Raw genomic sequence first — 26,379 nt, 5'->3', positions numbered from 1 at the left:
TTAAGAATGAAAATGTTCTACAAATTTTAAATATTTATTTATGTATTAATTAAATTATTTGACCGAGAGAGAGAGAGAGAAACAGGCAGATAAAAAAACTCTCCTCTGCTGATTCACTCCACCTAATGCCTACAACAGCCAGGGCTTGGCCAGCAGGCCAAAGCCAGAAGTTCAATATGGGAGGCAAGGACTCAGGTACTTGAGCCAAGACCTGTTATCTCCCAGGTTGCATATTAGCAGGAACCTGGAGTCAGGAGTGGAGTCAAGACTCAAACCCAGGTGCTCCAATACAGAATGTAGGAATCCCAAATGATGTCTTAACCACTATGCTTGGCCCTGAAAGTCAAACTTTTGAAAAACAAGAAGTGGGGGCCTGTGCTGTGGCTTATCAGGTAAAGCTGCCACTTGTGGCACCAGCATCTTATATGGGCACCAGTTCATGTCTGGCTGCTCCACTTCCAATCCAGCTCTCTGCTAATGGCCTGGAAAAAGCAGCAGAGGATGGTCCAAGTGTTTGGTTCCCTGCCACCTACATGGGAGAAGCTTCTGGCTCCTGGCTTCAGCCTGGCCCAGCCCCAGCTGTTGCAGCCTTTTAGAGAGTGAACCAGAGGACGAAAGATCACACTTTCTCTGTTTCTCCTTCTCTCTGTAGGTCTGCCTTTCAAATAAAAAATAAGTAAATCTTTAAAAAAAAAGAGAGAGAGAGTGGAAACATCTCACGATTTTTAAAAAAAAGAGGAAATTTCATAGTTAAATATGTATCAGTCTCTCATACAGAAGACAATAATTACTGTTTACATTCTTCGGTTTTGTTTATGTTTTTCTGTTTGTTTAACTCAAAGAGTGGCGTGGAAGATTTGGAGAATGCATGAGGAAATGCGGTCCAGTAAAGTCTGGAGTAGACACTACATGTGTTTGTGGGAAAGATGAGAGCTTTAGCATCCTATAGTCCTCAGTTCAAATCCTAGGTTCACTACTATCAATCTTGGTGTCTTGAGAAAGCAATTTTACTTCTCTGAGCCAATAGTCTCTCTTTTCTAGTAGGAATATAGTGGTGCCCACCTCATGGCATTGGCTGGAGGACTGAATGAGATAAAATGCACAAAAGCACTGTGACATATCCTAATTTACCCAATGGAAGCCCTTGCTTTTGTCAGCACCCTTCTCTCTTTCCTCCTCTGTAGGTCTTTAAAAACAGGATTTTCCCATGTCTAAATGGTAGAAAATATGAAATAATGTAAACTCCACATAGCCTAAAACAATCACAGGCAAATAATATGCACTTAAGAGAAGATTTGAGGATTGACTGAGATTCTACAAATGCATTCCTTCTTGAAAACAGAAGGATGGATAAGATGAATTCTGAAGATCCCTTCCTGGTTCTGAGATTAACCTTCAAATAAGGAAGCTTTTCTCAGTGTCAATCACAATGAAAATCATGTCACCATAAGAAACTGGATTTTTTTCTCATCTTATCTCCAGATCTTTTTTTTTTTTTAAATACAATTGAGAATCTCCTCTGAGCTCTTCCTGTAATCTTAAACAAATTCTTCTTTGAGGCTGAAAAAAAAGTCATACGTATTTCCTCAAGTATTACATGACATTCATCACTTCTTATTCATTTACTTCTTCATCATTAATTCTGACTTCATCTCGGAAGAGCCTTTGTAAATATTGAAAAGATGGCCCAGGTACAGAGCACCATATTAGGTAGTGGCGATGCCCTTCTCTTCTTCCTAATACCAAAGCTACACAGTGCACAAAGAGAGACCTGGTACAAATAACAAGCATCCTAGTAAAAATATGAATGTTTAGCATCCATCTGGGAGGGCAGTCCTAAACCATGATAGCCACGCTGAGAAATCCAGTCACTGTGAGGGTTAGAGAACAGCCATCATGCTTTGAGGCAAATGCCTATTGGCACTGAACTATGGCTGGAAAAATAAAAGAGCTCCTTTCAGTAACCAGTTAACAAGAAACCCAGGACTCTCAATGGATGTGAAAGCCTGTGTTTAAGCAAAACCACAGCCTGGTTGTGCCCATTTCATTTTCTTTAGCTTTCTTAATAAGTTTCTATTTATGCTCCCTTGATGTTACCAACTTAAACTTCAAGGTCTCAGTAGGTTTTCCCACATTTCAGAATGGAAAAATTCCTAGCCATATAGACTTCTGTGAAGCACACTTTGTATACTTCACTGTCTCTTGACGTCTTGCAACCTGAGCACAACAGCTGCATATTTGAACAGCAGAGGTGGTTTTTACTAACTTGAGTAAAAATGTGTTCCTAGGTCCAGATACAACCAAAGTTTCTACATAAATAGCTATATAAACTGGGAATTGCTGAAGATGAATTTCAAAGTAATAAAACCTACCTGTTTATAATATAATCAAAGGTTATATATAAATGCATTTTAGACTACAAAATAAATTAAAATCCTTCTTTAAAAGGATGATTATGAGCCAATACTATAAATTTCTTATACTTTTTAGAGTTTTGTAGATTTATTTTACAATCACTATCCCATAAGTATCCACATAGTTTCTAACAAACCTTAAAATCAGGCTGGTCCCAATAGAAAACTGACATTTTTCTCCAATAGTCTCTACTTCTGTGTTTATCTTAAAATTCTAAGTCAAAAACAGGAGCTGTGTGCACAGGTATGGTTTTGATTGTATCTACACTCCTGCCCTAATTCTTGTGGCCTGGACCCATTCCAGATGTTCTGCCTTACCCTGTGGTTTGTATTTGAGATCCCCTATACTGATTCACTGCATTCCCTTGATTGACAAACAGATTTAGATATGAAAACAAACAGTTACCTGCCTGTAATTGGTTTCTAATAGCTGCACTGTTGTAATACTTCCAAAACATGGTGAAGTTGCCTGCTGGAAAATTTTCCTGTTTTATTCGATTATGAGGGTAGGAGGTGCTGGTTTGGTATTTTGTTTGTTATTGTTTATGAGTAACTTTGGTGTATATATGATCTGCATATTTTATGAACTGAAATACAAATTCTTATTATTTTTGTGCCCACAAATTAAATTTGAAAAAGCATACAGGGGTTTTAATTTTCTAAACTGGTGTGATGTTTAATTGAATGCAGAATAGTCTTTAAAAGAAAGGGTCTATTTTTTTACTGACTTAATGTGCAGCATAATACTGCTTTATTGGTAAATTAAAATATTAGACTAGAAGAAATAATATCATATTTTAGAGTCTTATAATGCCAATTGAATTATGCAGAATATATCAAACTACTTACAATATAAGCTACTACATATGTACTGCAAACAATTGCAACTCATCAGAATAAGAGACCAGGACTTAGCATTTTAAAATTCCTGTGGAAATCAAATGTATTTTAAGTACCAGCTCTGATTATTTAATCAGACAACTTGCATTTTGCCCTGGCTAATTTTGAAGGCTGGTAATATTTTACTCATAAAAATAATTGTGCACCTGTTGTGATGGAAGTCTAGTTAAACAAACGTTAATAGGAATATAACTCTTTACTTCAAGCAAAAGAACATGGGTCTCTCAATACTAGTATGTGAAGAAACATATTTTAAAAGCCATGAAACAGATATCATTTAAAATATCATCTTTTCCATTAGATATAAAAGGATAATATTAAAACGTATACAATGAATGAAGAGTTGCATGTTAAACTGACAAGAAACCAACACCAAGTGATGCACCCTACACAAAAAAGGAGGATGTGGAGTTGTTCCTTTCCATTTAATACCTTTATTCTTCTGTCATATTCTAGTCCTAAACCAAACTATTTTAATGATATTGAACCATTTCTGTGAAACATGCGTACCTTTCCAACTAGGTTATGATCAAAGGAGAAAATAAAAAGTAGGCCTACAAAAGCTGCATCCCTCTTGCACTCTTATTTCCAGACCCTTTCAGCATTAGCAATCATTTTCAGCACCCAAATTCACCAAGCCATAAAAAAAAAAAAAAAAAAAAAAAAAAAAAAAAAAAAACCACTGCTGGGCACTCCTGGAACTCCTGGAAGAGAGACAGACTTAGACCTCTTCTCCGTGGTCTCTGTCATTTTGTGCCGACTTTCTAAAAGCTACAGCTTGTGTCTATTCAATCCATTTACAGGTGTAATCAACTCCTAAGTGCAGAAAAGAGGCTTGAGAAAAAAATAATTTGAAGTTAAACTAGCTAAATTTTGAGCTCAGTGATACTCATTTCTCACTGACTTCCATAAGAAGGCAGCCTTGCAAGTGGCTCACCCTCTTTAAGGTTATACTTAAAAAGTAATTTTGTTCAAAATTAACTAAACTTTGGAACCCTATCCTTTACAGTGTCAGGCCCATTCTAATTCTATCTTGGTTAGTGTAATAGAAGTTTACTACCAGAGTTCAGAAAATGAGGCATTTTTAAACGACCCAAATTCTCTGGAGTTATCTTCAATAGTTTAATGCAGACATTTGTTTTGAAGGAGAATCACAAATAAACGGAATAATTGCATCAAATTTCCTCAGTGCATTAAATATGCACTCCGTAGTAATTACCAGCAGTAGCAACCCATTTTAAAATGTAGAGAATAATGTACAATTTATGCTTATTTCAAGGTCTTTATTCATAAAAACACCATTTGGATGAAAACACACACATTTTATTAAGTGGTTAGCCTGTCCTTTTTTTTTTTTTTAATTCAGACAAATGACCTAAATACTAAATACGTGGGAGGTCTAACACTATAGGTCAGCTCCTCCTGCAACATAGCTAGCCCCTCAGAATTCGGTCAGGAGCTGACTCCAGACTAAGAAAATACCCAGAGTACACCCTAGCTCCCAGATTGCTGGAAACAGAGTACTCCTGGGCCTACAAATAACATTTTCTTCTCAGAATCGGCTGTATGTAAATATTAACACATACGTACATTTTAAACCACATACAATTATTGAAATGAAAATGCTAAAGTGAAATAGAGCAGATGAATAATAGCATAATATTTTTAAACGTTTTTCATACTATTTTGTGTTTCCTAAAAATCTCATGTATAGAGGACAGCATTGTGGCACTGTGGGTTAAGCCACCACCTGAGACACAGGCATTCCAAATGAGCACAGGTTCGAGTCTCAGATGGTTTACTTCTGATCCACCTCCCTGCCAATGTGCCTGGGAAAGGAGCAAAAGATGGCCCAAGTCCTTGGGTCCCTGTCACCCATGTGGGAGACCTGGATAGAGTTCCAGCTCTTGGCTTCCACCAGGCCCAGCCCCAGCAGTTTGCAGCCATTGGGGAGTGGGCCAGTGGATAGAGGAGCTGACTCTTGGTCTCTCTGTCTCTGTCCGTGTCTGTTTCTGTCTGTCTCCCTGCCTCTCTCTCTCTCTCTCTTTCTGTGTGTGTGTGTGTTTGTGTGTATGTGTGTGTAAAACTCCATCTTTCAAGTAAATAAGTATATCTTTTTTCAAAAACTATTAGGTGGGGCCGGCACTGTGGCATAGTTGATAAAGCTGCTGCCTGCAGTACCGGCATCCCATATGAGCCAGTTCAAGTCCCAGCTGCTCCACTTCCCATCCAGCTTCCTGCTAATGTGCCTAGGAAAGCAGTGAAAGATGGCCCAAGTCCTTGAGCCCCTGTACTTAGCACGGGAGACCCAGAAGAAGCTCCTGGCTCCTGGCTTTGGATCAACCCAGTTCCAGCCATTGTGCCCATTTGGGTAATAAACCAGCGGATGGAATACCTCTCTATCTATGTCTCTGCCTCTCTATAACTCTGCCTTTCAAATAAATAAATAAATCTTTTTAAAGGTCTGTTATAACTTTTTTTTTTTTTGACAGGCAGAGTGGACAGTGAGAGAGAGAGACAGAGAGAAAGGTCTTCCTTTTTGCCGTTGGTTCACCCTCCAATGGCCGCCGCGGTTGGCGCGCTGCGGCCGGCGCACCGCGCTGATCCGATGGCAGGAGCCAGGTGCTTATCCTGGTCTCCCATGGGGTGCAGGGCCCAAGGACTTGGGCCATCCTCCACTGCACTCCCTGGCCACAGCAGAGAGCTGGCCTGGAAGAGGGGCAACCGGGACAGGATCGGTGTCCCGACCGGGACTAGAACCCGGTGTGCCGGCGCCGCAAGGCAGAGGATTAGCCTAGTGAGCCGCGGCGCCGGCCAGGTCTGTTATAACTTTTAAAATAAATGCATATATTAAACCTTACCCATCATGATTATGCTAAAAAATTCAAATTCATACCTATTCCTACTGGAAAACTACTATTTACTCAGAATTGTCACATATGTATATCCTACTCTAAAAGGAAGGCCTCCATGTCTTAACTAGTATTTAATAAAATACCAGAACCAAAATTATATACAAAATCCCCTAAAGATTTGACCTACACTTAAACAAGGTGACTTAAGAATAGCACAAAAGCTCTAGAGGCATATAATAGATAAATATCTGTAATAAGACAGGAATGAAGCTGACTACCTAGTATTCATCAGGCCTAGTTTACATGAAATATGTTTTAATCATCAATAATTAAACATCATCTTTGGCCAGGCAAACACTGGCAGCATGAACTATACTGTAAGCTTGACACTTGTGATAATACTGATTTCTAGGTCTGTTAGAACTTCCTCTCAGTCTTACATGCCTAATAAATTCCTATGAAATGATTTGTGACATGAAGCAATGAATGATTCCAGGCTCCTACTGGTGCATATAACAAGCATTCTTGCTCCTATTCCTCTGGAAAACTACTGTTTACTCAGGATCCTTTTTGTCTGTCACTTTACAGTCATGGTCTCATCTGCACAATAAACCTGAAATGCATGTGTGTGTTTTTAACCATTTATGGGTAAGAAAGTTGAGAGTAAAATGGACTAACTAAATTGATCTTCCATACCATGAATCAAACCCACATCTGATCCATCCCACATCTCCTGTTACTGCCGTTCCAGAGAAGAAGGCAGGTGGTTTCTTTAATCCAGTAACCTCATTCATAGTCTTCAGAATCTTTGAACTCTTAACTGTGACTAATTTGCTTTCTAGTTATTACTGACCAATTAATTTATTGTCAAGGTAATTAAATGCTAACCTGATGTAAGGTTGTAATTCAGCATTTTTCAAAGTGTGGTCTATGGACCTCTTTGGATTTCAAAGAACTAATCAAGATGCTCTGAGGTCAAAATTTTTTATAACTTCTTTCATATAATTTTTATAATAATACTGAAGCATTATTTTCATGTTATAGTGTTGACATTTACACTGATGCTACAAACGAAATCATGGGCAAAACTTCTGACCCTTGGCATTGTGGCATAGCAGGTTAAGCTGCCATTTTTGACTCCAGCATGCATAGTAGATTGCTAGTTCAAGTCCTGGCTGTTCTGTTTCAGATCCAGCTTCCTGATAATATATCTTTGAAGGCTGCAGAAGATGGTCCAAGAACCAAGGTCTCAGCCATCCACAAGGATAACAGCAGGGAGTCCCTGGCTCCTGGCTTTGTTCTGGACCAAACCTGCTGTTGTAGCCTTTTGGGGAATGAACCAACAGGTAGAGATCTCTCTTTATGCCTCTTCTTCTGCCTTTTCACTCTGCCTTTCAAATAAATAAATTCTTTTTAAAAAACTGTTGGCCCTATAGCATGAATCAAAAGCATCAAGCGTTAGAGTCGGCACTGTACTATAGTGGGTTAAGCCACTGCCGGAGATGCCAGCAATGCATACGAGCACCATTTGGGGAACAAACCAGCACATGTAAGATCTCTCTCTCTCTTTCTCTTTCTCTCTCTCTCTCCTTCTCTCTCTGTAATTCTGCCTTTCAAATAAATAAATCTTTTTTTAAAAAAGCATAAACCCTACAAGTAGTCATTGTATTCTTTACTATCACACACTTGTAATAAAACACAAAATCTAGTTTTACTTAGGAACATCCTTGTTGAACCAACTGAAAATTAATAATTTTTTAAAAAAGTAGTCACACTTAAATACATATACTTTTAATAATCTGTGTGATGAAATGGGAAGCATTTCTGCTTATATGATAGTCCTCTCAAGGAAAATCACTCATATTATTATTGTTGGAGTTGCAAGATGAACTTCTTCAAAGCTTTTTTTTGTTTGAAAGAACAACTAAGAGACACAATATCATTATTCAGACTTCAATTTTTGGCAAGTAAGCCTGAATTTCATGAAAACAACTAATAGGATTGGTTAAAAATCATATAATTTCAATACTTAAGGGAGAATAAGAAATTGGGAAAACTTTTATCTGCATGATAGCTTCCAAATACTTAATTTTCTGATTAAATTGGTGAAGATATTAAAGAATGTGATTATTTTTTGATGCTGTAGAATGAAATGTGTCAGCATAAAGACCAATGATCAATACGTGATGTTACAAAACCATGCATAAAATAAAAGATTCATTCAAAGTTCAAATTAGACTAGTGGATTTTAATGAAAAAGTATGAAAAGTTCATTCATATGGTTTCAGATACTTCATTGTACCCAACTTTTTTTTTTTTTAATTTATTTTTGACAGGCAGAGTGGACAGTGAGAGAGAGAGAGAGAGAGAGAAAGGTCTTCCTTTTGCCGTTGGTTCACCCTCTAATGGTACCCAACTTTTAAGAAACTACCTCTTGTGAAATTTGGCATAGTATCAAAGTAGAATATTCATAATTATATGAAAAGGTTTAGGATATTTGCCCTTTTTCAGCTCCATATGAATGTTAGGTCATATTTTCTTCATATACTTTATTAAAAACTTTTGAAAACCAGAGCACGCATTTAGCCTAAAATTAGGATGCCTACCTCTCTCATAGGAGGCATCTGGGTTTGATTCCTGGCTCCAGCTCCTGACTACAGCTTCCTGACAATGCAAGCCCTGGTAGGAAGAAATGATGACTAAATTTTTGAGGTTCTTATCACCCACAAAGGATTCAGTTGCTAGCTCCTGACTTCAGCCCCAGCCCAGCACCAGCCTTTGTGGCTGATGAACCAGTAGATGGGATTTCTATCAATCTATCTGTCTCTCTCTGTCTCTGTCTCTACATCTCTGCCTTCCAAATAAATAAATATTTAAAAACACTTAACAGGCTGAATGAACTTAAACCACACAACAAAGAGATTCGCAAAAATGTAAAACAATGCCATTCTACTTCCCAAATTACCTTTATTTCAGGGAATATTGCTATTTTCATAAAAATTTGTTTCATGTTAATATGTAGATGGCTTAATATTATAACTTTTTAAAAAAGATTCATTTACAGCCGGCGCTGCTGCTCACTTGGCTAATCCTCCGCCTGCGGCACCAGCACCCAGGGTTCTAGTCCCGGTTGGGGCGCCGGATCCTGTCCCGGTTGCTCCTCTTCCAGTCCAGCTCTCTGCTGTGGCCCGGGAGTGCAGTGGAGGATGGCCCAAGTCCTTGGGCCAATGCACGGGAGACCAGGAGGAAGCACCTGGCTCCTGGCCATTTGAGGGGGTGAACCAACGGAAAAGGAAGACCTTTCTCTCTGTCTGTCTGTCTCTCTCTCTCTCACTGTCTAACTCTGCCTGTCAAAAAAAAAAAAAAGATTATTTTATTTGAAAATCAGAATTACAGAGAGAGAGGAAGAGATGTAGAGAGAATCTTCCATCCACTGGATCACTTCTCAAATGGCAACAATGGCCAGGGCTGGGCCAGGCCTAAGCCAAGAGCCAGAAGTTTCATCCTGGTCTCCCACTTGGGTGCAGGGGCCTAAGGACTTGGGCCATCTTCCATTGCTTTTCTAGGAGCATTAGCATGGAGCCGGATCGCAAGTGGAGTAGCCAGGACTCAGACCAGACCCCATGTGGGATGCTGGCACTGCAAAAAGCAGTTTAACTCACTGTGCTACAGCACTAACACTGTAACTTTTGAATGAACTGACATTATTGAAATAGGAAAATGCTTCTAAAAGTGGTACTAACTTCACCACACAAACATGTTGTGAAATCAGCATTCCAAGTAATGAAAAATTACTTTCAATTTGCCCAAAGACATTTCACTGTGATTCCTTTTGTTCCAAGGATATCCTGTCATCTCTCATTCCAGTATGAATCTACTTTGATTCATAGTGTACATAAATGTATGGGTGCATCCATTGCTAGTGACTATTTTCAATTCTGGGTTTGTACATTAATACTGAAATAAAATCATTTGTATCAAAGAATAGTAGCTTTTTTGATAGAGAAAGGTTACCCCATCAGCTTAAATCTAACACACATCATTAGAGCTCCCGTATGTTTTCACTAATTCCACACAGAAGGATTACAGATGTCCTGCTAGCTACTATTTCCTGGTAAGCAATCTGAATAGCTTCCAGGAAATTGCTAATGACCTTCATTTTACTTAAAATCTAGGCTGCAATTAGTAATAGTTTTCCTTTTCCATGCTGGTTATAATGTTTATTTTCATCATAGCAATCAGGAAGAAAAAAATGTGAAACATGTTGTCTTTGTATCACATCAAAATGTATTCTCTTTTATTTCGATATGTCACCAAATAGACTAATACATATTTAATGTAATCATAATTGTACAAGAATACTTTAGATCTTTTACTTCTAACCAATTTTGTCTGCTTTCTACTCTATACTTAGAGCTACTGCTAAAAGTTGCCTTTTAAAATGGAATCAATAGGGATATTTCATCATTGGTGACTATTTTTACATATAAGTAATTTTATAATTGAAATTTTTGAAACTAGATTTAATTTTTAAGTTTATGTTCTGAATTATAATAATTAACCAAAACAAAGAAGTTTCTGATTCTTAATCAATGAATTTAAAATATGATCTCATCAAAGTAATAATAATAAAGAACAATTTTAGCCAGTCTTATAACCCTGACCTGTTATCCTTTTATGTAAACATTGATTCCACTAATTAGATTCAACTGATCTTTTCCCTAATGTATCGATTTCTTTTAATCCCAACAGTTAACAATGATTCTAATGTATCATAATACTTTAGACCTTAATCATGTAGTAGGAATTTTTGCCTATAGCTTTTGTTTGAGTTTTAATTAAGAAGACCTTGTGTCTCTAACCCCAAGTGGGGCGGGGATTTAATTGCTTATATGTATATCACACAGACTTCAAAAGAGGTAAAAATTATTTATAACAAAGAGTACAAAGGAGAGTTTTGAAATGTCTACATTCATGCCAAGTGGCATAATTAAGAAACTACAGGTATTGCTGTGTTATAATGCATATATATTTATAATATTAGCTGCTATGGGCATTCATTGTTGTCAAAGGAGTCCATGGGTTCTGCAAAAATTTGTCATTATTGATTTCAAGACCATCAAAAGACTATACAAAATGGACTAAATATGTTATTTGGGGGAAATAAGTTTCTACCTTAATAGATTTACTACGTGACTTAGAGCAGTAACTTTTCTTTTCTGGATATTGGATTCCTTAAGTAGACAATAAGAAGCTGGATTTTATAATATACAAAGTACCTCCAGCTCTAATTTTTTGAGACTCCATGATGCTAGATTTTATTCTGAAGTTCTGCAATTATATACACATTTACCAAAAAATAGTGGCAAACTACTACTTAACTTCATACAAACAGGAAACTAAGAAAATGTCTGTGCTCTAAGTCTCTTTCAACAGCTGGTCTCTAGAGAAAACAAGATTTGTTTTTGAAATAAAAATTTAAAATTTTCAAAATATATGAATTCTAAACATTGATAGAGTGTTGTTTGAACAGCTTTTCTAATGATACAAGCAAAAACAATGAGGTATGTGAAAAGTAGTAGATGATCCACCTCTAAGCATCTCTAGTTTTAAATAAGTTTTCCCAGGTGAAGAAATGGGTGTAAATGTATAAGTAGGAGGTTATTAAACAATTTGTTTATACATGAATGTGCAAAGTGTACAACCATAGCTCTTGTAAAACCACTCTAGTCCTTCTGTGATGGCTTACAACAGAAATAATAGCAACTATGAAGCACCATTCCTACAAACTGCAGCATTCTTAGAAAAGGCTAAGTATGGTATAGGACAAGTGATCAGAGTACTTCAATGTCAGGCCCTTAACTATAAAAGTGAGCAATCTAAGATTAAAAATTGGCATTTAAGACAGAAGCATGTAGGCAGAGCAGTAATGTTACAGGATGTTGTTAGGAGCCATTCTAGCGATAAAAGCATTGCTTAAATTACTTCAGCAATAATCTACACTATTTCATCTTCAAAGATCTACCAAGAACTTAAAAAAAAACAAAAACAAAAAACAAACAAGCACATGACTTTTGTGCTCTTGTGCTCCCCTGTGAAGATTTATGTTTGCAATCAAAGCCAAAAACGAAACCAGGCCCTCAGTTGCACTCAGTAGCAGTGTCATGATAAATTTACATGTTTAATTCAGTATTTGTACCATACACAACCCTAATACATTTGTGCTGTTTGATGCAATACAGCCTCTACTTTTACTTTTTTTAGTAAAAATCCTGACAAATACCTCTAGTATTTATCAGTGAACTGCAACAGTATTTAGGCTTCAGAACCAAAACTCTCAGACACATTAGTTGATATAACTCTGAGTAATTGTGATTCAGCAATGGCTTTGAAAAATGCTGGGAATAATCTCTAGTATTTCCTATTTTAAAATATTTGGTTAGTCACTTTTTTCCTGTCAGAAAAATGCTGTCATTTAGATAAGCTGTGGGAGAGTATACCTACAAGCACAAATACCTTGATCCCTAAATGTAAATATTGAAATAATTAATCATAAATGACCAAGGAGAGAAAACACTATTTTCCTTATTTGGTTCATATCACATAATTATTTTTTGTCTCTCTTATAATCTGTGTGTTTGACAAACATGAACACAAACAGTTTGTGCTAACTCAAACAACCAACATTACTATTTCCCTGGCACACTGCCCAGGGAGGCGCCTTCACACCAAGGAGATGCCAGCCACAGCACAGAAGGGCCTGTGTGCAAAACAGGCAGGCTGCCTAACATTCTCCTGCAGAAGCCACAGAAGGTTAGACCCATCCATGGAGGCAGAGGATGAGTTCTCATGCTCTCGACATCATTTAGTATGTCACCATTACATCCAGAAATGTCTCATAATGATGACTATCCTGACATCCTCATTTCTTTGGCACAGCTCAAACATACATAGAGTCAGATGGCTACCAGCATTTGAGTTCTACCGTGTATTCTGCTATTTCTCTAGCCCTCTCTCTCCTTTAGGTATAGATCAAGATAAGTACTACGATAGAGAAACCATAAAAGTATTACATATATGCAGTTCTGCTTTGCAATATTGCCTCTTGGTTTTTTTGTTTTGTTTTGTTTTTGGATAGGCAGAGTTAGACAGTGAGAGAGAAAGAGAAACAGAGAAAGGTCTCCCCTTTCTGTTGGTTCACCCCCCCAAATGGCTGCCACAGCCGGCGCACTGTGCCGATCCAAAGCGCCTCCTCCCAGTCTCCCATGTGGGTGCAGGGCCCAAGCACCTGGGCCATCCTCCACTGCCTTCCCGGGCCACAACAGAGAGCTGGGATGGAAGAAGAGCAACCGAGACAGAATCCAGCGCCCCAACCAGGGCTAGAACTCTGGGCGCCCATGCCGCAGGTGGAGGATTAGCCAAGTGAGCCGCGGCGCCAGCCAGTATTGTCTCTTTTTAATAGAAAAGGGGAAAGGTTGAGTTATTTTCCTTGCTTGTGTGTTGTGAGAGAGAGAAACAGCACAATCTGTTTTCGTCTTAGTCCCACTGCAGAATTCTAAGACTCTGAAGAATTTAAGAACTACTCTGTAGTGCACCAAACAGCATTTTTAAGACCAAGATTCAAAAACCTGTCTCCACTGTTTTCTGAATGACCTTGAAAGCTACTTAATTCTCTCAATCTCATTTTACTCATTTGTAAAATCAGTTTATTAATAATGTTCCTCACTGGTTGTTATAGAAATGAAAGTGATGTTATATAAATCTAAGAGTAACTTTTTATACTTTGTTTACTTTGTAAACAATAAGCCATCTTAAAAAAGTTATTTATCATATTATTTCCTGGCAGGAAACAGTGTTTTAAAAGTTAGTCTTCTAATTAAGAAAATATAATAAATACTAGTATTAATTTGGAATAATAGGAATATATTTTACAATATTTTTATTTAAAATTTTCCAGAACAAAGGCAGCATGTCGCTTAGAGGTTAGGATGCTAATTAAGATGTCAGCATACCATATCAGAGTGCCTGTCTAGGTTTGATTTCTGGATCTAGCTTCTGACTCCAGCTTCCTTCTCTAGGTTCAGGGAGGCAGCAGGTGATGGCACATGGGAGACCTGCATTCCCAGCTGAATTCTCAACCCCTGGCTTCAGCCATGCCAATGAGTTCAAGCCATTTCAGGCATTTGGGAACTGAACCTCCAATATGTGTGTGTGTTCATGCCCACATGTGCCTCTCAAATAAATAAATAATAACAAAAGAATGGTGGTTACCAGGGTGGGAAGAAGGAAATGCAGAAATGTGTGTCAATGGTAACAAAGTTGCAGCTCTGTAGGATGAATTAGTATAGGGAGCTAACACCAAACATTGAGACTATGATCAATAACACTTTACTGCATACTGGAAATACTCTAAGGCGGTAGACTTCAGGTGTTTTTACCACACACAGAAGAAAAATAACTCTGAAGTTATGGACATGTTAATTTATTTTACTACAATAATCATTTCACTAAGTATACAACCCCTGAAAATTTTATCATTCAGTGTTTCTCAAACTTTAGCGGCATTCTAACTCTATATCAAGGAGTTTTAGAAACTTTGTTTTATTTCATTCAGACATAAGAATTTAAGGTGAGAGCCCTTTTTAAAAGTAAAATCAGAAAAAGAAATGATTAACTATAATTTCTTATTCATGTTAGACTATTAGGGTTCCATGTGTTGATGACCCATTTCCCATGCTTATCGTCCATTCCAATGCCAACACTTTACCTCTAGTGGTGACAGAAATGGGGTTCCCTCCCTTTCCTGAATTCATCAGACCTCATGACTCTTCAAGAAGATATAAAGTTAGAAATGACACATAAATGTTTATCAGTTCAAAAATAATATAAATGTTGAACATTTATAAAATAATCACAATGGGAATTCTAAAGGAACAAAATTATGGGATGCATAAAGCTATAATGCTATTTCTAGAAACATTTATTGTCAAAGGTGATTTTATTATGAAATATATTTTTTAAAAAAGTATTCAACATAGGAAGCAAGTACTACCCAAAACAAACAAAATAAAAAGTGTGTGGAAGACAATGAAGGGATAGATAAGAGTAAAACCAAGATTAATTAAGAGGCACACTGTAAAGCCAGATAATTGACTAATAAACTCAAAAATCAGATTCTTTGTGTGGAGAGAGGGACAATAAGTAGAAAAACAAATGGCAAGTAAAATTGAAAGACAAGAGGGAGAACACAAACATGCAAGATTAAAGGTGGGATATGAAAATATAATGATAAGTAGAAGGCTTAAAAATAGAGTATTTTATTAAGTCAATACTAGCATATTTGAAAATTTCTGAAATATACAATTATCTAAGAATTCTTTTCGTAGATAACATTTAGAAAGAATATTTTATGGCAGGATTGATTTAAAGAGAAGGAGAAAATATAAGAAAACAATTATCTCCAAAGAAAACTCTAGGTCTAGATATTTTATGAGTATGTTTTTCAAAATTTCAAGAAATAAGTAATTCACATGTAATCTAGTCAGTATTTTACACAGCCTGGAAGACAAGGAAAAGCTTTTCAGTCCAAACATGAACCCTGGTACTAAAAATCAACAGATAGTACAAATGAGGAAAACCACAAACTAATCTCATTTATGATTACAGAGGCAAAAATAACAACTATAATATGAGCAAATAAAATTATGCAGTACATTAAAACAAGACTATACCATGACTAATCAGGGTTTATTTCAACAATAAATTTGAAAGATAAAACTAGTAAGATATACCATAATATAAAATGTAATTTATCCAAGAAATGCCTAAAGGAATAGAAATATCTGAGAGGCAGAGAGAGACACAGAATCAAAGACTAACAGACTTCTTATCTGCTAGTTCCTTCCCCAAAATCCCACAACAGCCAAGATTGCACCAGGGCCAAAGATAGGAGCCAGGAACTCAATCCAGTTCCCCTAAATGGGTGTCAGAGATTCAACTGCTTGAGCAGAATCTGCATTAGCAGGAAGTTGGAATTGGGAACTGGAGCTGGGAATCAAACTGGCATATTGGGATGGGTCAATCATAACCAGTGTTTTAACCAATAGAAGTTTTAGCACCCCTACAATGATATTTTCAATTGATAAACTATAGCTTAAAATCAACAGAATACTGAAAGTGAAATATTTTTAAAATCCTATATCAAAAACTACACAAATATATATTCTTATCTATTTTACCTAATATTATTCTTGACATTCTACAGAAAATATAATTCACAGGGTGAGGAGACACATAACCACCAAAAAGGAGGAGAAAACATATCAGTTGAAAAGCCCTAGCATGTTTAATAAACAGTGAAGTTATACAACGAACCAGCGAAATAAATAAGCAAAATTCACTAGTATCCCTAGATATAGTAACAACAAAAACAGAATAAAGAATATTTCATGTACAAAAACAAAAACAAAATACTAAATATGATGGAGGATATATCAAAATAAATGCCCAGAATTTGTATTTAAAGACTAAAATATTGGCTGTATAAAATAAGGAGTTCAACAAATAAAAAGTAAAAACACCTTTTTATTTGTTGAACTATTTAATAGGTGATTAGTTCTTTGAGTATAATGTAAATTAAAAACATGCTATCTCAAAAAATAAATGAAATATTAATTGAAAAGAAAATATAATAAATAAAATTATGCACCTAAAAAAAGAACAAAGTATTTTTGAGACATTAACAAATTGGGTAAATAATTCTGAATGGAAAGATTCAAACCTGTAAAGATAAAAGTTCACTATAATTTTATATAAATGTTATCTCTTTTTAAAAAGCATCTTGAAGAGATGGATATTTGGGGCAGTGGTTAAGATACTGCTTGGAGGGCTAGTGCTGTGGCATAGTAGGTGAAGCCTCTGGCTGCAGAGCCTGCATCCCATATGGGCACCAGTTCAAGTCCCAACTGCTCCACTTCTTATCCAGCTCCCTGCTAATGGCCTGGGAAAGCAGTAGAAGATGGCCCAAGTGCCTGGGCTCCTCACCTACATGAGAGACCATGAAGAAGCTCATGGTTCTTGGCTTCGGATAGGCCCAGTTCCGGCAGTTGTAGCCATTTGGGGAGTGAAATGGCAGATGGAAGACCTCACCTTCTGTAACTCTGCCTCTCAAATAAGCAAATAAATCTTTATTTAAAAAAAAAAAAGGCAGTGCTTAGGACATCATATCTTGTATCAGACTGTCTAGTTGGAGTCCTAGCTCCCTGGCTTCCAAGCCAGCTTCCATTTAATGTGCCTCCTAGGAAGCAGCAGGTGATGGCTCAAGTACATGAGTCCGTGCCATCAGTGCATGATTATCCTGGCTGTTGTGGGCACTTGGGGAATGTATTAGCACACAGAAGATCTTTGTCTCACTGTCTATCTGTCTCAGTCTGCCTTTCAAATAACATGAAAAATAAAATAAAATATTTGATAAAAATTTAAAAATACAAAGGGCAAAAATAAATCTAAGATGAACTTTAGAGAAGTATATAAACACATAAAGAGAAATTATGAATGTGGTTTTGCAATATTTACTTTAGGAAAATACTATAAACTATATATAACAGATATGTGATATAATATAATACAGCATAATACAGCATTGTACTAAAAATATTTTAGGTGGAAAGATCCAAAGCATAACCAAAATCTGAGAAATGGTTCCAAATATATAATCAGAGTATAATATGCTGCTTCAAGAAGAATAAAAGGGATTTTATTCAAGACGAATAAAGTACATTATTTAATAAATGGGATGGGGTACCATTTCTTGACTATCTGAGAACAAAAAAGTTATGCCTTTAGTTAACATTATCAATCAAAATATAGTCAAGATGAATTAAAGAGTTAAGTATTCTAAAATGTAGCTAACTAATTGGAAGAAAATACAAAACACTCTTTAATCTCAGAGTAGGGAAACCTTTTTAAACAACTCCCCAACAGAAATACATGTTTAAAAAGGGATGAAAATATTGACAACAAAACCATAAAATAAAGTGCATGGCCAAAATATGATACATATGACAAATGAAAGCTAATACTACTAACATGTATTCTGAGAATTCTTACAAAACAGTAAGTAGCACACAAGTTCTGTAAATGGAAAATAGGCATCCAACATAAATAAGCAGTTCACAAAAGAAGAAATATTTATTAGCAAATAAATATGTAAAACTCACCATTCTCATTAATTATCAAAGGAACATATTAAATCAGCAATGGTATGCTGTTTTCAATCAATCAAACTAGCAAGAAATTTCTGAAGCCGGGCAAGGAGTATAGGCACCTGCAAACACTGTTGGTGATAGTACAAAACACTACACCCTTCCTGCAGGGGAACCAGCAATATGAATCAAAAGCCTTCTTAAGAAGAACATACTCTTTGGCCCAAGAATTTCACTTCTAAGAATATATCCTAAGGAAATAACTACCCATAAGCTGAAAAGTCTTAATAAGAAGTTATCCATGTTCAAGTTGCTCTTTATACTGACAAATATTAAAAACAACTTAAATATTGAAAGAAAGGCTCAGATAAATCATGAAGCCTCACTTTATCAATATTTTGTGCCAACAAAATATTTTAGCGGTCTATCCAATCAAGGGAAAATCTATAATATATCATAAATCCAGAAACATAGATCACAAAAGAATAGTAAAAGATGATAACTAATTTTGTGGGGGGGAAATATCTACCACAGGGCTAACATTAAAGCTGCCATGGGGGCTGGTGCTGTGGCTCACTTGGTTAATCCTCCACCTGTGGCGCCGGCATCCGATATAGGCACCGGGTTCTGTCCCAGTTGTTCCTCTTGCAGTCCAGCTCTCTGCTGTGGCCCGGGAAGGCAGTGGAGGATGGCCCAAGTGCTTGGGCCCCTGCACCCGCATAGGAGACCAGGATGAAGCACCTGGCTCCTGGCTTCGGATCGGTGTAGCTCCGGCCGTAGCGGCCACTTTGGGGGGTGAACCAACGGAAGGAAGACCTTTCTCTCTCTCTCTCTCACTGTCTATAACTCTACCTGTCAAATTAAAACAAACCAACCAACCTGCCGTGATGCAGGCATCCCATACAGGCACCAGTTCATGTTCCCACTGCTCCACTTCCAATCCAGCACCCTGCTAATGGCCTGGGAAAAGCAGTGGAAGATGGCTTAGGTGTTTGGACCCCTGCCTCCCACATGGGAGACCCAGATGAAGCTCCTGGCTACTGGCTTTTGCCAGGACCAGCGCTGGCCAAATAGCGCTGGCTATTTGGGGAATGAACTACTGCATAGAATATCTGTCTCTCTCTTTCTCTGTCTCTCCATCTCTCTCTGTAACTCTTTCAAAATAAATCTTAAAAATGAAAAAACATCTACCACATAGATGCATAAGTCAACAATGACAGGATAGATAATAAGATACATGTAGGGGGCTGATGCCATGGTATAGTGAGTTAAAGCCCCAGCCTGAAGCACCAGCATCCAATAGGGGTACTGGTTCAAGTCCTGGCTGCTCCTCTTCCAACCCTGCTCTCTGCTACAGCTTGAGAAAGCAGTAGAAGATGGCCGAAGTCCTTGGGCCCTTGCACCCACCAGGGAGACCCAGAAGAAGCTGGCTCCTGACTTCAGATCAGTGCAGCTCCAGCCATTGTGACCATTTGGGGAGTGAACCAGTGGACAGAAGACTCTCTCTCTCTCTCTTCTCTTTCTATCTCTACCTCTCCCTGTAATTCTTTCAAATAAATGAAAAAAATAAGATACAGGTAGAATTTAAGGACTTTTTATTCCTTTTTTTGTATGTGTGTTTCTCACAAATAAATATGTATGAATTTAGTAATCAGGGTAAAATAATTAGAGATATTTAAAAATAAACAATGCTTGAAATATAATATTAAATACTGATAACCTACCATAATATGTATTCCCCAAAGACAAATTTATATCACTTTAATATTTTTGAATATGATAACCAATTAAAGTGCATAGTAACTGGCCTTGTCTCACTTAGTATAGAAAAGTATGTTGAGTTTTAGCAATGGTTGGCTAAAATTATTTGAATATCACTGGTACTTTAAGTTGTTTGCAACTTAAAAATTATACACTATTGAGATATTCTCCATGTAATGTATTGTATACGGTGACAAAGTATTAAAATCTAAAAAGAGATAATACTGTAGAATGAATAAAAACGTATAATTTAGTAAGACTATTTTCTGTTATGTCCATACAACTCAGAAGAGCAAAAAATGCAAGTTCCTATATCACATACAGAATTCAGAAAAAAATAGTGAAAGAATTCAGAAAAGACTGATTTTCTAAGTGTTGTATTTTTGTGTTTTATACATTTTGAGTGTCTCAGATTAGTATTATTTTTATTTTTAATTCATAATTCGAATTACATATAAATAAGTACCGAACATGAGAGGTAGGATGAGGGAATACCCTAAAGTATAGAACTCTAGGTTTAATCTTAACATTAAAAAAAGTTTGTTTTCACATTACTAAAAGAAAGTTAGACCCCATTATTCATGCTGGCAAAAGCTTGCCTTTGCATAAACCATTTCTGTTCTCACTGTTATAAAACCAATGACTTTGGAAAGAGAAGAAAACACAGAATGACGTGCAAAGTAGCACACACCATGCTACTGCAGCTGGAGAGAGAATATGTCACTAATGACTTTCTTTCTACCCGTCAGTTATAACTTGAGTTTCTTCTTTTTTTTCCAAAATAGCAAACGGCCTTTATGAGTACAAAACAGAATCAGTGAAATTCAAAATACTACCAAATTTCCACTTGATTTTGACACTGTATCAGTTAATGGAATGAGTTATTAATTATGCATTGGGAAAAAGACCACTTCCTTTTACTGTTCAGCTGAGTTGAACATGCCTGAAGATTACACACTTTCTCTACTAAACCCAAAATAATATTTTCGGCAGATGCTTATTGTGAGATATTATCTATAACAATAGGAAGATTCACTTGAAGCAGTTTTATAAATTCAGAAAACTAATGTAATTATGTTTCCAAATTGTTACTGCAAATCAGGGAGATGACCATCTGTAGGTAAGGGATGACTGGTAGAATTCATCAATGGACATAGATTTTATTCATGCTACAAAAAATTCTAGTAACATACTATAAAATTCTAGTAATATAATACTTCATCTCCATATATGAATCAACAAGAGTGAATTTGGTTAACCAAGAAGTATAATTTCCTAACTGTTAGGCTAACTTATTACTGGAATAGATTAGGGTTGTCCACTTCTTGTTATGCTTTAAAAAAATAACTTCAAACACATATATCACATATATTCAGAAATGAAAATATTCAATCTCATCTGATTCAGAGATAATAAAATGTTAGATACTATGAAAGATGTTTGAGATTAATCAACATATGATCCCTCAGGCACATTAATAATGAAAACAACTTACACTCATGAGTACTTTAAGTGCCAAAGTTGAAAGAGCTTCACATGTATTAACTCTCTTAATAAACCAATGAAAAAGGTACTATCATTATCCCCATTTTAGAGATTAGGAATATGAAACAGAAATATTCAATGGCTTCTCAGCATCACTCACCTAGTGAGTAATGGAGTAGTATTTAAACCAAGGTAATACACCTCAAAATGCAACCATTTAACATTTAAATTTTTTAAAGGTGTGACAAGTGACCCCTATTGATCAAAAGGAGTTAAAATCAATAATTTGAATTCATAAACTAAAGTAGTCTGATTTTGAGAGGAAAAGCTGATAATCTTTAACTCAATTTTGTCATCTTTTGGTTGGTATAACATTTTCTTTTTCATATTTTTAATTAATGAGTCAGTATATCCAATAAGTTATATGTTTAAAGAGCAGGCAAAAATTTCATTCTATAAACCGTACAAAGAATCAAAGTTCAGGGACACATTACACTCATTTACAATCAAGTGTTAGAACTAAGGAATTATTGTTATGGTATAGAAGATCAGCAAATACGTTGTTATACAAAATAACCTCTCTGCACTGACATGCTTGACATTTTCCATATTGTACCTTTAATTTCTCCAAGAAGTTCACTGGTATTTAGTCTTTCCATTTTTTCCTTCCAATCTTTTGAAAGTAGTTTTTCCATGCAGGAAGAATCTATGAAAATACAAAAGTTAAGTATTAAAAATATGTGTATCTCACAAGTTCAGAAGTCCAGCTTATGGAGGAATTCTCTCATTTAAAAATGCACAAAGCTACTTTTGCTGGTGTTGTTCTAACCCTAGGCTGTAAACAATTACATTATTCTATCTACTGTAAAGTACCATAGCTAAAATAATTTTTTCCAGAAGATTATTTAAACAATTGTCCAGGGGAAGAAAGGAAACGCTGAATAATGTTTTCTTAGTACTATAATTCTATCAAAATTTTGCTGGTATTTATCATTTCTTAAGCTGAAAGGACAGAAAATGGGCCTCTGAGGTGAAAGTTTAAATGTTATTCCTTTTCATTCAGGTGACTTTTTTTAAATACAAGCAAAATTTACGTGCTTTGCAAGGAACAATGACAAAGCTTCAAGGGCAGAGAGACCAATCAACCTGTAACCACTTAGTCCTTTAAAATGAAATACAACTTTTGTAAAACACCCATTTAGGATGAAGCAAGAAGAAAATAAAGTCAAGATGTTCTCTGTCACTAAGTGGTGAAAGCTGCTAACATGTTTCTCACATAAAAAGTGGTAAATATTTTTATTAAAGAAAATATATTTATAAATATTATTTGTGCTGCTGCAAATCTAAATTGCACACTAGATTATAGGAAGTAGTTACATTTGTTTTTTTTAAGATTCATGAAGTTTGAAAATATTCAAACTTCATAATGTCTAAATAATTACTACAGTTTTCTCAATGAGTTACTTTTTCTCTCCATTCAGATGTATTTGAAAGTAGGGCTACTGTTTGCAACTATGTACTTCCATCTTTTCAGTCTCAAATCTTAACAAATAGGTCACATTTCCAAAAGGGAATGCAGATTTAGTTTCTAAATTCTTAGTGTAAATTATACTCCCCTTAAATTTCAGCATTCCAAGTGTCAAAATTCTGATAACTTCCTTTAAAATTCTATTTTAAATGATTACTCCGATTCCAAATGCCTTTTCTCTCCCATATCAGCACCTATCTCTTTAGCATTTTCCCTTTCATTTTTTTCTCCAGCTTCTAAATCCTCCTTGAATTTTTCAGAATGACAGTAAGGTCAAGATGGATCTAAAGGGCTTTAGAAGATAGATAAGCTTTAGAAAAAGGCAGTGAGCCCTGGTTAAGAGATGAGAAGACCATTACATGGTCAGAAACTACTGGCAAAAAACAATTAACATCTGTCCCTGACATTATCAATCAATCAAGAAACGGATGGAATCCAGATCAGTGTATTGTGAAAGGGCTGATGAAGAACAACCACGCTAGCTGACTATCACAGAAACCAACGCTCTTTCTAAACAGAAGTCAGCTTGATTCTATTAAGTGAAAGTTCCCTGCCCTTCCCTTAGTTCTTCCCCTCCTTCTTTCTTCCTTCCTGTCTTCCCTTTTTCCTTCTTCCATCCTTTCCTATTATTTTTTTCGGCTTCGATGACTGATCAACCAATGAGGTTCAAAATTTGATTCTTAGTGACCTTCATTGGGGCCTGCATGCATGTGCGTTTAATTGTTAAAATGATCTACTATTCTTTATTTCACATTCAAAAATGAGGTATATTTTGTTCTACACCTATTTTCATGCTAAAGGCATTTTAAAAGTGCTGTTTAAGTGTTAAGAATCCATGCCTCTCAGAGATTACTTTTTCTCAAATTAGGTTTCATTAAATATTCAATTACAGATAGGAATAACCTATATAATGTTTTGAACTTCATCTGCTACCTAGTTTAAATTCTTTAAAAAAAAAAAAACATGCTGTATCATTGCACTAAACTGATAATTACCAATAGAAATGCAAAAGTATAACTCATTTGGTAAAAAAACTGAGTTGAGAATACATATTATAATAATCAAAGATAAAAGCCTGGGGGCTGGCACTGGAGCATAGCAGGTAAAGCACTGCCTGTGACACCAGTGTCCCATATGGGTGCCAGTTTGTGCCCAGGCTGCTCTACTTCCCAGCCAGCTCCCTACTAATGGCCTGAGAAAGGAGCGGGAGACAGCCCAAATGTTTGGGTCACTGTCACCCACATGGGAGACCTGCAGAATCTCTTGGCTCTACACTTCATCCTGGCCCAGTGCTTGCCACTGTGGCCATGTGGGGAGTGAACCAGCGGATTGAGGTGCTCGATCGCTCTGTGTGTGTGTGTATGTGTGTGTGTGTCTGTCTGTCTGTCTTTCCCTCTCTCTGTAACTCTGACATTCAAATAAATAAATAAATCTTTTTTAAAAAGATAAACCCTAATTTATTGGTAATGATCACGAATCCAGAGAAACTTCATACACTAGGATTAGATACACACTAGATGTAAAACAGGCTAAAATATGTCTCTCATTTCTATAAATAGACCTGAAATCTTTCAGAACTCCAAGAAAAGAATGCTGAAACTTCATGGGAGAAAAATAGAACTATATGGACAACAGGAACACATACTTCAAACATAAGTCAACCACATGGACATAGCTTTACATAAACACTACTTGTTAATAATATGGTTAATAATTTCAAAGCATTGTACATTCATATTAGAACATTAATCCTTACTGTAATGAATCTGGCTATATGAGTTCAGTAGCAGAAACAGGGAAAAAATAAAGCACTCTTACCAAGTCTACATTTATAGCCATGAAAATATTTAGTAACAATCACTAATTGCCTTTATCTACAGGACAATAAAATTAACCACATACAACCTTATTAATGTTTAACCTCAATTCTATGATATTGCAGGAAGACTCAAAATTGTAAGGAAGCCTCTCTGAAAAAGTCTCCACTTTCTCTGCTAAATATCTGTCTGCCAAACATCTAAGGACATAACCGCAGTCGGCGCTTAGTACTCCATGCTTTAAGGTAAAGCAAGCAGAACAAGGAAGGAGAGGACCAGAAGGAGATTATTATCAAATACTAGTCAAGTCTAGACCTTGAGCCTCACCAAAAGGGTTCTGATTTGAAATGGGAGAATACTTAATAGATACAAAATTATAAGTAAAAATCTAATTTTCCAACTTTCTGCTCAAAACAATACCCAGGTAAAGGCACTAATTAAAAAGATTCATCCCAATTGTACCGCATTCTTCAACTACATTAATAGGGCATTAGTTGTACAGAGGCAATTGATTAGATCATATTTTGCCCAGTTATGATCTAGTACTAATGTGAAAAACAGAGGTTAAACACAAGTAAGGGCCAGCACTGTGGTGCAGTAGGTTAAACATCTACTTGAGGCACCAGCATCCCACATGGGTGTTAATTCGAGTCCCAGCTGCTTCATTTCCAATCTGCTCTCTGCTAATGCACCTGGGAGAGCAGTAAATGATGGTCAAGTGCTTAGGCCCTGCAACTACTTGGGAAGCCTGGAGGAAGCTCCTGGCTCCTGGCTTTGGATCAGTCCAGCTCCAGGCAGTGAACCAGCAGACGGAAGATCTCCCTCTTTCAGTCACCCCCTCTCTCTGTCTGTGACTCTGCCTCTCAAATAAATAAATAAATCTTAAAAAAAAAATAAAAGTAAAGAAGGCTGGTTCGTGTAGCATATATGGAAAGAGTAAGAACATAACACAGTAGTCATGTGGGATTCCAAATGTAAAAAAAAGGGCTGGACATCTCAGATACTCATGGATTATTTTGCACTATAAATGTTTTACATGATTCATTTAAAACAACTACATAGTCATGGTGCCAAAGTCATCAAAACAGAAAAACAATATATAGAGAGTAAAATTTATTTTCTTACTTTGGATACTCAATGTTTAGTGACTGTGAGTTGTCTTTAAAAGAAAAACAAAGAGGAACCATGTGCTTTCGGGAAGCTGAGATAAGGAATCACAATGCATAACACAGAAATGTGATCACAGGGGTGGACCTTCAGCGGGGGTTAGTACACAACTTGGGATGCCCACATCCTGTATCAGAGTACCTGATTCAGTCCCAGATCCTCTGTTTCCAAACCAACTTCCTGCTAATGTGCACTGACAGTGGCAGCAGATGATGGCTCAAGTACGTGGATCTCTGCCAGCTACAGGGC

The 26,379-nt window shown here is 36.4% G+C and overlaps 1 protein-coding gene across 16 annotated transcripts in view; it reads right to left on the bottom strand.

Annotated features, from left to right (window-relative positions):
• The window catches only part of SOX6 (SRY-box transcription factor 6), a 666,111-nt gene that overhangs the window by 264,419 nt on the left and 375,313 nt on the right, over nucleotides 1–26,379 (bottom strand). For all 16 annotated transcript variants that reach the window (XM_062196439.1, XM_062196440.1, XM_062196435.1 and 13 more), the window contains one exon: nucleotides 22,235–22,324. In XM_062196439.1, the coding sequence (XP_062052423.1) occupies nucleotides 22,235–22,324 (90 nt within the window). The remainder of the gene's footprint in view (nucleotides 1–22,234; nucleotides 22,325–26,379) is intronic.

This window comes from Lepus europaeus, chromosome 7, assembly GCF_033115175.1.
Source record: "Lepus europaeus isolate LE1 chromosome 7, mLepTim1.pri, whole genome shotgun sequence".
In the NCBI taxonomy this organism is placed as follows: domain Eukaryota; kingdom Metazoa; phylum Chordata; class Mammalia; order Lagomorpha; family Leporidae; genus Lepus; species Lepus europaeus.
The sequence above is the reverse complement of the archived record's forward strand: the minus strand, read 5'-3'. Positions and strand labels throughout refer to the sequence as shown.